At 49.8% G+C, this 13,114-nt stretch overlaps 1 protein-coding gene across 1 annotated transcript in view; it reads left to right on the top strand.

Annotated features, from left to right (window-relative positions):
* The window catches only part of COL22A1 (collagen type XXII alpha 1 chain), a 320,593-nt gene that overhangs the window by 301,797 nt on the left and 5,682 nt on the right, over positions 1-13,114 (top strand). Inside the window, exons 57-62 of the mRNA XM_003933680.4 lie at positions 642-713; positions 2,319-2,354; positions 4,895-4,939; positions 7,781-7,960; positions 9,994-10,060; positions 12,649-12,831. Of these exons, the coding sequence (XP_003933729.3) occupies positions 642-713; positions 2,319-2,354; positions 4,895-4,939; positions 7,781-7,960; positions 9,994-10,060; positions 12,649-12,831 (583 nt within the window). The remainder of the gene's footprint in view (positions 1-641; positions 714-2,318; positions 2,355-4,894; positions 4,940-7,780; positions 7,961-9,993; positions 10,061-12,648; positions 12,832-13,114) is intronic.

The following is a 13,114-nucleotide window of genomic DNA, read 5'->3' as shown; positions in this document are numbered from 1 at the left end:
ATCACCACAGTAGAGACCCTCCTCTTGCTGGACTAGGGACAGCTATGCAAAAGGCATCCAACTTCCTAGCAAACACAATGACCTCCCTAAGGGGCTATGGTGTGGGGCCTGTTGCTGCTGGTGAGACAGAACAGAGGAGGTGGGATTGGGTCATGAGGCTGGACCCATCACCTCCCCTCATGCAGAGCTGACCCTGGAAGTACCGATCCATGCGGGTGGCTCCCAGAAAAGTTGAAGTTGAAAGATTCCCAAAGGTCTTTCCCAAAATGTGATTCTATGAAGTGAGCCTTGGCCACCTCATGAGCAATGGGATGCCATCTCACTAGAGCACTCCTTGGAGGGCTCCACACATCTCAGCATCTTTGTTGAGTATCTGTCTCAGTTCGGTTTTGTTGCTTTGAGTGGAAAGACCCTTGGCCGTTTATAGGGAGAACTCTCATCTTCTTCCCCTGCCTAAGGCAGCACTACCAGGAGGCCCAAGACCCCGTGTCTTTTCCTAAGCGATCCCCCTGCATCATGGGAGGATTTGTGTGTTGTGTGGATGTCTCAGGCCTTCCGAGTTCAGAGTGGTCTCAGGTTTCTGAATCTGCTTGAGTTGGTCCATGACCCTGAAGAATTCATTCCCAGTTTTCTCTTTGCAGGGCCAGAAAGGAAACAGAGGAGAAGATGGCAGCCCAGGACTTCCTGGCTTCCTGGGTCCCCGTGGGCCTCCGGTGAGCAGAGAACCCCCGTGGGGGCCAAGACACCTGGCTCCAGGTTGTGACGTTCATGTGCAGTACTTCCCTGCCACCTCCTGTATCCTCGGTTCTGTCTGCTCAAGCCACGGTGACCTGGTGTGGGGTCAAAGTTGCGTCATGGTTTATGAGACAGTAGCACACTCAGAGATCACACCCGCATGGGAATCCCAGTGCCATTCCTCTTTAATCACGAGATCTTAGGAAAGTGTTGTAACCTCTTAGGCATTAGCTGTCTCATCATTCAAGTGGGGGATAATGACAGCATCTACTTCTGAAGATTAAATGAGATCATTCATAAAAAGGCATCAGCAATGGTTCCTGACCCACTGCAGGTGCTCAATAAATACAAACTGTTGTAACGATGCATGTGGTGGGGCAGTGGTGTTGAACATTATCCTGGAACTTGAAGAACCTTTGGAAATAACTGTAGAGATGAGCAAGTTTGAGCCGTAGGGTCAGAACACGTAGGTGATTCACTCAAAGCCACGTGGTAGGTTTGCGCTCCGCCTCGTCCTTGAGTCAAGGTTTCCTGAATGGACAGCTTAAGGCAGGGGGAAGCTGTAAGGCAATCTTTGCCAAGTTTCTGCAAAGAGAGATGCTGAGGGATTCAAACATTTCTAAGTGGAGCCCTCTGGTGTCGTCTGCATATTCCAGTCCTCGGACTGCTGACCTGATGAGTGAGGCTTGCATGTAACATACAAGAGTAGAGATCTTACCCGTGTTCTTGTCCATCCCCTTCAATTTAATTCTGACCCCTCTGCATGCCCCAGTGCCAGCCAAGCCCAGCCTGTTGTAGATGATAGCCCCTCTTACCCTTTTCTACCATGCTGCCCAGGCTTTGTGTGGTCCTATTGACTGATTTTTATGTGGGCCTACTCACTCCGTTGTTAAAGGCCAAGTCTCCTTCTCTATCCCCTTGTTAATGATCTGCTGCCACTGAGCAGCCAGGCCCCCACTCCCGTGGATGTGCTGGCAGTGACTGCTCCTGAGTCATGATAACAGTGGGGTGTGTGTCCAGCCCTCACTACGTCCCTGCTGCTGCCTGGCATGCTTTAGGAGAACAAACCCATCGACATCTCGCCGTCAGCCTTGAGGCAGGTACCACCACTGTTCTCATTTTACAGATGAAGACACTGAGGCACAGAGAGCTTATGGAAGTTGTAGGGAGGTTGTCCAAGGTCACAGAGCCAAACAGTGGAAGAGCCAGGAATTGAACCTGGAGCCCAGTCTTACTGGCTTCCTGTTTCACGTATTGTGAGCCTGCTTCTCAGAGAGGCCTCCTGATCACAATAGGACTGTTTGTAAAACTGATATCCCGGAGGCCTTCTTGGGGGAGTCACACCCATCCCATTGACAAGGAGCTCTTAACCCATGGTTCTTCCTAGCCTCAGGTGATTTTTTTTGCCTTCCCATGGGCAGTCTGAGCAGAGAGCTTGTCTGGAATGTCCTTGGCCAGGTAGACCATCGATTGCTGTCTTTGCTGGAAAATGACTTGAGTGGAAATGTCAGTTTTAAAGACAGTCTCAGTACTGACGTTGGGCTGATGCTGCGAAGCCACTGATATTCTGTTCTGTTTTGCAGGGAGAACCAGGAGAGAAGGGAATTCCAGGCAAGGAGGTAAGTATCACACACACACACACACTCACCCCTTGGCGACCCTTGCCTGCAGGTGGGCAGTCTGTGTGGACTCAGGCCCTGGGCTTAGAAAGACCCTACACTTGCCTTAACGCTCTCTACCCTCACTGTCTTGAAATCCTTAATGTCTTTTGAACAATTGCCTCACGTTTTAATTTTGCACAGAGCCCCATAAATTATGTAGCCAATGCAGGGGCACCATCTTGATAGGTCTGTTTCACTGGTTTAATCCCTCAGCATCCAAGCTGTCAACAAATCCTTTCAACTCTGACTTCAAAATACCTGTTGATTTTGTCCAGTTCTCTCTGTCTCTGCCACTGGGATGCTAATTGAATGTGTCATCCGCTCATACTTGAATACCACAGCAATCCCCTAATGGATCTCCCTTCATCCAGCCTTGCCCCTCCACAGTCCTCCGCCCGGCAGACAGAGGGTCTGCAGAACATAAGCCTGTGGAGATGCTGCAGTGTGACCTGCAGTTCTGCCCTTCCCCTGTGCTCTCCGTGGAATCCAGGCTGCCCCAGTTCCACCACTGCCCTCCTTCTCTAACTAAGCTCCAGTCACTCTGGCCTTTTCCTGAGACACGCCAAGTCCTTTTCCAGAGGCTCTCTTTTCCCGTGTTTATTCCTATTCCTCCGGAGGTCTCAGCTGAAATGTTGCTTTTGTCAACTTCCCTTGACCACTGAAGCAAAGCAGACCCCCTCCCCTCCTCCGCAATGCTTGGTTTTAGCACCCTGCTGTGTTCTGCTGCAGCCCAGGAGACCGACGCAGACTAGATAACACAAATATTTTGTGAGAGATGAACAGAAGAATGATTGAATGCAGAGAAAGTAGGTCTATGGTGATTAGCTTCTCCGTTTCAAAGCCTGCATCCTTCCACTTGAATGAGGAAGATGCCATGTTTACCCTGTGTCTTTGGGTCACTTCCTTGAAGCTGGATCGGATAGCTTCATATTCAGAAAGTGTTTGCTCCTCACCTCAGCCATAGGGTGTCACTCACTGGGTGTATTATTCACTCACTGTCCCATCACTGTTTCCTCTGCTTCCTGGATTGGGATGAAGGGGAAATACCCATAGCTCCCATTTCTGAGGGAGTTTGTACTTGGGCTCTTGCCTACACAAATTCTCTGTGGACTTCCTGCATAAATTCCAGGCTAAGCAGGCATCCCTGGTCTTATCGATATGATCCAGCTCTCCTCTTAGAAGGGGAGCCTCCTGCTTTCCCATGCCCAATATGTCTCCACCTTCTCCCATCCAAGGCCTGGTCTTCACTTTTCCACCCACCTGGAGCACCTATCCTGCCACCTTAAATTTTATCCAACTTCCAAGCCTGTGTGATCCCAACTTACAGAATCATGCTCTTCCACCCAGGAATACTGAGGCACCTTTGGGTATTTATGTTACAGAAATTAAATCAATCTGCCTGCGTTAGAATCAACTCATGCCCACCTCCTTCTCATGGACAGGTGTGGACTCTGTGAGAGTGAGGACCATGTCTCATCTCGGCCCTCTGCATAGGTCACAGGGCTGAACAGGGCACCTGCATGAAAGGGATGCAATGAATGCTTCTGAAGCTGATATGGCCAGGCTCCGAAGAGCTCAAGAGTACTTTCTTGACTTTCTTTGTTTGAATCAATGTAGAGTCTATCAATCAGGAGACAGCACAGGAGACAAGAGCCCCTGAGCTGAATTTCCTTCCTCAGTAGCAAGCTCTGCTTTCCACGTGTGTGCTAAGAGGCAGACAGAAAAGTATTGTTTGGAGTTGATGTTGGTCATATCTGGGGAGAAAGAAAGTTAGATGTCAGCTGGCAGGAAAGTAACCCATGCATGAGGATGGACACTGGCCAGAGGGATTAGCCAATGCTTTACAGAGGAGATGGCAGAGGAGCTGGGGGTGAAGAGGAAGCAAAGAGACATTCCAGGTGGAGAGAGTGACAGAAGCAGTGGGGACTGCGGGCTGTGTCTTTTGTTCCCTGATGTGACTGCCCTCCAGGAGGGATTAAGGACTGTGGGAACATAGAAGACGACCACTTCTCTAAATGGTCAGGGAGGGATTTCTGAAGAGGAGGTCTGCAGGCCAGGTGGGAAGTAGGTACCTGGACAGAAAGGAGAGGAGCATGCTGCAGGCTCAAGGAAGGTGAGGAGCAGAGGTCGTGAGCCCGCAGAACCGAGCCATCCAGGGCAGTGACAGCCTGTTAAAGACGATCCACGCATTGCCTCCTGGGCATGTTAGAGGGAGTGGGATTCACCCCACAAGAAGTAGGGGAGGAATGTGGAGTGGCCAACCAGGGTCTGGGTGCCATCAGTCTAAGACAGACAGTGGCGGGACAAATGGAGAAAAGACACGGTGTGCCACCCCTGCCCCCTCACCGGGTAGGCACAAATCAGAAGGGAGCCCTCGGGGGACCTTATCTTTTGAGGATCCATTGTCATCAGCACACAGGACTGTCAAGAAGAACCAGGGAGGCAAGGACGCCAGTGAGAGGGTCTGGGGCAATGACTGTCCTTCCTTCTCATCGCAGGGGTCCCCTGGGAAGACTGGAGAGCCTGGATCCAAAGGAGAAAGGGTGAGTGGGGAGCACAGGCACCTTGAACACGCAGAATGTGACCTTTGCACAATGCCCGCGGGATGCTGAGGCTGGCCTTTGTCCAAGGCAGTTAGTAAACACCCGCCTGGGTCACGCTGCCTGTCGTGGTTTTGTTCACTTTTTCGTGGATGACCACCAGCCCCACAGAGGGAGGTTCTTTTCCCCCCAGTACTGTTTGTCGTTGATGTTATTATTTCTTTTCTTTCCTTCTTTCTTTTTTTCGTTATTAGTTTAAGGAGTAAAATCATCACAATTAGAAATTCAAAGGCAAGCCTTGGGAGACATTGACAGATTTCTTTCTCCCCATGTGCGAATGCCCGCCGAGATGGGCTCAGCTCCCAAAGTGCCAGTTTGCCGGGAGCCAAATTCGTCGCTGAAGGTGACAAGGGAACAGATTTTCCCATAATGAATTGCCTTGGCGTTACACTCAGAAAGCCTTTCTTTACATTTCATTTCTCCAAAAAACAACAGAGGGAAAGGCTTTTTTTTTTCTTCTTTTTCTTTCTGGTTTTTGCTGAAGAGCCCGTGGAAGGCGGGCACGTTGTCACACTCACGACTGCTGCTCCCTTTGGAGGCTTTATGAGCCTCGTTTGCCCACAATCCTGCGTTTGGTCAGCCCCACGCTGTCACACTGTTGCACGACACAGACACGGGCATCCCAGGCACCCCCAGCCCGCCCCCGCTTGTTTCTCATGGTCCTGAAAAGAATTTATCTCGGCTTTCTTCGCAAGTGGGGTGGGTGGGGAGCCGGCTGGCTTCTCCCACAGCCAGAGGAGTGAGAAACGTGGGGGCAGTGTCTCAGGGATTCTCCCCCCTGGATCTTCCTCCTGTCTCCTTCTCATGACTTTGATTCCTGTATCCCATGGCTGTTGGTTCCTGAGCAATGGAGCCAGGGACGGGAGGACATATGGCTGAGAAGGCGTTGATGTCCCCCCACCCCCTGAGGATGCAACTCTGGTGCCCGTGGGAGCTACTGCCGTAGGATATGGGCTTGAATTTTGGTTGAGAGCCAAAGAACGCAGACCACCAATGGAATCTCTTCTTTAATACCTAATCAATACGCAGAGAGCTTGCCTTTCCCCCGTTAAGTGCTTTTGTGGCATGTTGCCAGGGAGCCATTAGACTATCCTTTCCTTGGTACGCCTGGGAACATTTGAAATATGGGACAAGTCCTGTCACCACAAAGTGATTGCAAGACCTTTAATGAATAGAATATGCTGTGCCACATGTGCTTCATCCAGGTGTACAAACGCCAGGACTTTAATAGACCCCCGAATTCAAGATCGCCGACAGAGATTGCAACATCCCGTGAAATGTGTCACGCCTGGAAAATTGAAGTGACTTCCTTGGATCTAACTAAATTATTGTTTTTGAATTTACTGCTTTTGGGTTATTGTTGAAATATTAAAAGCAATGCAGGTACATTGTTAAATGGTGAAAATTGCAGGACAAGTGAATGCAATGAAAATTATACGCCCCTTTTGTCTCAACCCTTAGCCCCATGCCCTCTCCAGGGGCTATCACAGTGCTTTTGCCTTTTATCTTTCCAGAGGGAGTCTGTGCACACAGAATTGTGTGTGCTGTGTGTTATAAATGTGCATTTACCTTGTGTTTACCCCTCCCCACTCTGAGCATACCATACAGTATCCATTGTCTCACTCCTGGCATTTTTCATTCAAGTGTGTATGTTAGCGATGTTGGTGACTGCGCCGTTTCTCTTTTCTGTGGCCCTGGGTCATGTCCACAGCCATGCTACACATACACAGTTACCATCTGCTGTCTTTTCTTTTTCTCCATGTGCCCCCCTCTCTCTGCTACATCCCAGCAATGGAGTTCCATTATCGCTGAGGCCATTAATGTGACTGCCATATTTTCAGACCCACCAACCATTTGAACTAGCTGGACAAACACACAGTAGCACATAAAGGCAGAGGACTGGACTGCCCTGGGCTTGCCATAACTCCCAAATCATTGGTCCAGCACTTCCAACTCTGGGCCAGCTGTGGGGAGAGATGAGCCCTAGGCAGTGTTGGAGGCCATTGGATGATCCTCTGTGAACTCCCTAGAGCTCTCTCAGCTCTAGGGGAATGGGAGATGACCTGGGAGGGAGACACCTCGCTGAGAGAGGGCCACTGTCTCTCTAGCTGACAGAGAGCAACACCAGGCCAGAAAAGGGTCAGCGGCTCCACCAGCAGTCTCAGTGGCCAGGACCATCCTTCTGCAGGCAGCCTGAGGAGCTGCACTCCTAGGATTGAGAACAGGATTGGAATCTAGCAATCAACATTCTCATCCTGTTCTCTACAGACTCCCTGTGTGACCATGGGCTGATGGATTTCTGTCTCTGGGCCCTGAATGTTTTCTTTTTTCTTTTTCTTTCTGTCTTTCTTTCTTTCTTTTCTTTTTCTTTTTTCTTAAACAGAGTCTCACTCTATCATGCAGGCTGGAGTGCAATGGCATGATCATACTTCACTGCTATCTCAAACTCCTGGCCTCAAGCAATCTTCCTACCTCAGCCTTCCAAGTAGCTAGGACTACAGGCAATTGCCACTGTGGCTGGCTATTTTTTAAGAAAATTGGTTTTGCTGGTGATGGGTCAGAACATCTTGCCCAGGCTGCCTGTGTTTTCATTTGCACAATCAGGATGGTGCATGTGATGGATTCTGGGGCTCTTCTTACCCCAAGCTACACGTAGACCACCCAGGGCCAAGGGGGCTCCCTTTCAGTGATCTAAGAGGCAGACTGGGGGAATCCCTTTTGCAGCTGCCTGGGGTACAGCTTCCAGCCCTGAGACACACGCTGATATGCTTCTCTCCTCCTTAGGGAAACCCTGGGATCAAAGGTGACAAAGGGCCTCCTGGTGGAAAGGGCCAACCTGGGGACCCTGGAATCCCAGGCCACAAAGGCTACACAGGCCTGATGGGTCCCCAGGGACCACCTGGGGAGAATGGACCAGCTGGGCCCCCCGGGCCTCCAGGCCAACCAGGATTTCCAGGACTGAGGGTAAGGATGTTAATGTGGCTTTGAACTTGGGGTTCCTCTGGGCCTAAGGGGAAGCCAAGGAAGGGTGTGGACTTCAGAGGCATCAGGTTAGATTCCAGTCTTCCAGTGACTGAAGGTGTGACCTGGGTGGTCTACTCTTCCTCTCTGAATCTGCCCTTCCTTGTCTGCTAAAAGGGTAAACAAAATCCTCTTCTGACTGATGATGATTAAGTGAAATAACGTGCCTCGATTAAGAAATCTCAAAAAAGTATCACTCTTCTGTTCAACCCTGTTTCTCAGTGGTAATGAATCCCAAAGACTTCATTTCTTGGGCTGTAGAACTCTTCTGCTCAGAACCTTGTACAAAAGGTGTTTGAGAAGACACCCAGCTCCCAGTGGTCTGAACTTCACTGTGGGATGATTCACCACCCATTTGATGCCTGGCTTTACCACTCTAGTATCTGCCTACCTAGAGCATTTCTTCTCATTGAATCTCTTTCTCTTTTCTTTTCTTTTTTTTCTTTTTCTTTTTTCTTTTTTTTTTTTTTGAAACAAAGTTTTGTTCTTGTTGCCTAGGCTGGAGTGTGGTGACGTGATCTCAGCTCACTGCAACCTTCACCTCCCAGGTTCAAGTGATTCTCCTGCCTCAGCCTCCTGAGTAGCTGGGATTACAGGCACGCACCACCACGCCAGGCTAATTTTTATATTTTTATTAGAGATGAGATTTCACCATATTGGTCAATCTAGTCTCGAACTCCTGACCTTGTGATCCACCTGCCTCAGCCTCCCAAAGTGCTGGGATTACAGGCATGAGCCACTGTGTCCAGCCTGCATCTGTCTTTTTCCAAAGCTGGAGACAAGGGCTTATTTGGAGTGGTGTTTTTTTCTTTCTTTAAACATCCTTTATTCTAGTGGCAGAACTTGCATTTTACACAACCTCGTGACACAGGCATGCACGGGCTATAAAAAGATAAACGCAGAGCTCCACTGCTGGAAGTCCGTGTGACCACTCCCTCCTGCTCAGCAGCCCGTGTGGTCTTCTGGAGACCCTTGTATTCCTCAGAGCACGGGTCTGGATGACCTCCGTGTCCCTGCCAGTTCTGATGCTCTGCAGTTGCGTCAGTTCCTGGTGGCTGTGGTCAGCCTGGGTTTCAGCTGCCCTGAAAGATGCCAGGCAGCCAGAGCCCTGAGTGCCAGCCTAGAGCACTCAGTTGGCTTCCAAAGCCCTCTTGGAGCCTTGCCAAGTTCTGCCAGTCCTACTGCTATTGGGCAGTGATGAGAATTCGGGGACTATCATAAAAGATTCTTGGTCAGAACAAAAGAATAAGGAAATGGAATCTATCTTATGCCAGGTATGGGGCTATAGTAAGACCCCTGCCCTTGAGGGGTAGACACTGCCCTGGAACCGTCGGACAGGAAGGGACCAGCTCTGAGAGCCTGTGCACAGCTCCTCTAGGTTCTCCTCAGAATCACATGACACTGTGTGAGCTTGGATTGGTAAACTCATCAGCTTCTGTGGACCGAGCACCAGGGCTTGGTCAGAAAGTTGTTTAGAGCCACACTGGACATAAGCAGGGAAAACCAGACCACGGGAACCAGAGCGGCCAGGTGGCCAGGCGGGGGAATCAAACTTGAGTTCACATAGAAGGCAGCCTATACACTGTGTCCAAAAGGTGGATACAACTTTGGCAGGGAGAGATTAGGGACCAGACCTCCCAGGTCCAGGCTAAGAAGGGTGTGTGAGTGGAATTAATGGGCACAGTGGCCTGAGCAGGAAGGAAATCCAGTGAATAAGCTGGAAAGGTATGGAAGGAAGGGCAGCAGTGGCTGAGAGAGCCCAGGGCCCAGGCTGCTGTGTAAAGGGGATGATGCTGCCTGTATAACAGAGAAGGGAGGAAGGAATTAGAGACGTGGAAAAGATTGGGCTAGGAAGATGTTGCATCCCTGTGTAGGTATATACTTCCCACAAACTTCCTGGCTTCCCAAGACCTCAGGGTTCTTAAATGGCAGGAGTTACTGTGAAGATAAATGACTCCACCTTCCCTCCCTCCTAGGGGGAGTCTCCGTCCATGGAAACCCTGCGTCGCCTTATTCAAGAAGAGCTGGGGAAGCAGCTTGAAAGTGAGTATCTGGACTGTGTTAAGTTCTTGCAGAGAAGAGCCCAGCAAGCAGTCCCTTCATTCAGCCTTGAATGCTTTTGCATCCTGGAGTAAGAAAAGCACTTGGCTAGCAGCTCAAGTGTAGACTCTCAGGGTTGTGGAGCTCCCTGAAGACTCTGTTCTATCCTTTATCTGACACAGACTTTCTGTAGGAATAGTTCTTCAGCTTTCACTTGATTACCTCTAGAGAAGGAGAGCTCACTGTCTACAAAACAGCTCTTCTCTGATCAATCAACAAGTCTGTAAATAATTTTGGTTATTTACTGCTATGAGCCTCATGAAACTCACAGTCCAGAGGAGGAAGCAGATAAACAAATAGGATGATTTTAGTGAAGTAAAAAAAAAGTTCTTTCATTTTATTTGTCACAGCAGGCATTAAAAGAGGACAGATGAACATACCTAAGATAGTTCAGAGGCCAGGGAGTAGATGAGTGAAGGCTTCCTGGAGGAGGGGCTGTGTGAGCTGCAAGCTGAAAGATGAAACATGACCCCAGATCTATGGAGCAACATGTGTGCAGGCCTTGAGGGAAGCAGGCAGGCATAGTGCTTTCAGGGAACTAACATCATTTCAGTCCTGCTGCACTGACCCGTTGTCAAGTCCCCAGGTCTAGCATGTGCCTGTGCATAGCAGATGCTTAGGGTGGGAGAAAGGTGGGAGGGTGGTAGTGATCATGCCAGCATGTCGGCATTTGCCAAGGTCAGCTGAAGTTCTCAGCACTTGCAAGTGTTAACCGGCAGACGCCTCCACACCACCTCATGAGGCTCGTGTAATTGTGGTAAGAATTGTTAGAAGCAACATTATGAGGAGCTAAGTAACTCACTTAAGGTTGATGAGCTGGGAAGATCTGGCCAGAATTATTTGCACCCAGGCAGCTTCACTAAAGGTTCTGTGCTCTTCATCCTCTTCATCACCAAGCTCTCTTGAACAACAGCCATTCCCATTCCCTCTGCAATGGGAAATGGGAGGAGGAGAAAGTCATACAAACTCTTGTTACAGCAAAGAAGAGAAATTCGTAACTACTCTCCAGGGGCACAAGGACAAAGAGGGAGGGCACGTTTATTCACGTGATCATGTCTCTGTTATTTTGTACCTCCCATTGTGAGATTCTGTGCTGCGAGCAAGGGCACAGCCTTAAACAGGATGGCCCTCCTTCCTGTGCTCTTGAGTGTCCAGGGGAACACAGTCCATTTCCATACAGGAAAAAGACCATGTTCTTTTTCCTACATGGAGATGAGAGCCAAGGACTGTTTTCTGGGTTTTGGGTGGGAGAAGGAGGCCATGAGGGACATAAGTGGCAGATTGAAGGGTACCATGGGTGGGTGGTGTTCTGAGGTCTCATGTGTGTAGATCTCTGAGTTCAAACTTCTGATGTTGGGTTCATCACTGACAGATGTGACCTTTGCTTTTGAGGGATCTCTAGCCCAAGAGCAGAGACAAGGCCCATTTGGAATTGGGTTGGAGAGAGAATCAGCTGGGCTGAGTCCTTTCTTCCAAACAGGGCTTTGAGGAAGGAGCATCGACTCCACTTTAAAGATGAGAAAATCAAGACTCAGAGAAGTTGAGTAATTTGTCAAGGTCACAGGAGTGGACCACCTGCCCTCCTGCCACCTTGTGAGAGGAGCAGTATGAGAGAGACACGCTGGGAAGTGATCAACCAGGCAGTCAGAAGAAGCTAACTGCACCTTGGTTTCACTACCAAACACCTGGGGCCTTGAGTAGCCTCCCAGCCTCTGGTCTTGGTCACACTGTCAGCAACATAGGGGTTTGAGCCTAATTACCTATGACTGCATGACAAAGAAAGACTGCCCATCGTGGCCACCAGATGGGCACTGTGTCTCCTGTCCCACTGAAAGGCTGCCAAACCAGCACTGGACCTCTGGGTTTTTAAATCAGTTCTGTCATCTTAACATTTTAGATGTAAAAGATCTTCAGTGACCATCATGTCCAGCTATTTAGCTTATAGATTGGGAATTTGACATTGGAGAGGAAAAGTGACTAACATAGCTTTGTGTAAGCCACTTACCTCCTCCAGCTCAGCGTCCGTGTCCCCAGCTGACCATTACAGTTGCTGCTGCCGCCCTGCCACTATGGCTTCCACTGTTCTGCCCCGGGCATAGCAGTCAGCATCTCTGAGTACTTGGCAAGTACATACCAGGCGCTATTCCACATGCATCATCTCATTTGCTCCATCCTTATTGTAGCCCCGTGGGGTAGGTGCTGTTTCATTGTCTTCATTGCATAGAAAGGGTTACCAAGGCTGAGAATGGTCAAGTAGCTTGCTCAAGGTCACCTGGCTGGCCGTGGCCACCCTGGGATCCCAGCCTAGGCAGACTGGCTCCAGAGGCAGTGATGATCACTACTGATTATCACCCCATGGTCAGCCAGTCAGAATGTGCCCACACAAATGCTGCACATGGGCCATGTGACGTGTCACTGATGTTGTCTCTGCAGCTCTTACTGCCCCTTTAGTTCTGAGTAACCATCCTGTCCTGTGTCCTATGTCCACTATCTATTCTTCATGAAATGCCTCTCATTTTCCTTCTCCACAGCCAAACTCGCCTACCTCCTGGCCCAGATGCCCCCAGCGCACATGAAGGCATCTCAAGGCAGACCTGGGCCCCCAGGGCCCCCTGGAAAAGATGGACTTCCAGGCCGGACCGGCCCCATGGGGGAGCCAGGTCGTCCTGGGCAGGGGGGTCTGGAAGGACCCTCTGGACCCATAGGTCCCAAAGGTGAGTGAAGACCTGGAGAGGATGTTCTCCATATACTCCAGGAGGGCGGAGAAGGAACAGGGCTGGGAGGTGGCATTGCACCCGAGCATGCATTATTCATGCCGCTGTCATTCCCTGCAGCTTGGTAACACCCAAAGTTTTGGCATCATATAATTTTATCATATGCGTAAGAGGCTTTCAGACTTGACATTTTTACAAAATTATGCTTCTGCTAGGAAGATTGAATCCGTTCCCTCCTACTTTCTTGTTCTCTCTCCATCTCTGCTGCTCAAGTTTCAGGGAG

The sequence above is a fragment of the Saimiri boliviensis genome, chromosome 15 (assembly GCF_048565385.1).
Source record: "Saimiri boliviensis isolate mSaiBol1 chromosome 15, mSaiBol1.pri, whole genome shotgun sequence".
Taxonomy (NCBI): Eukaryota; Metazoa; Chordata; class Mammalia; order Primates; family Cebidae; genus Saimiri; species Saimiri boliviensis.
The sequence above is the reverse complement of the archived record's forward strand: the minus strand, read 5'-3'. Positions and strand labels throughout refer to the sequence as shown.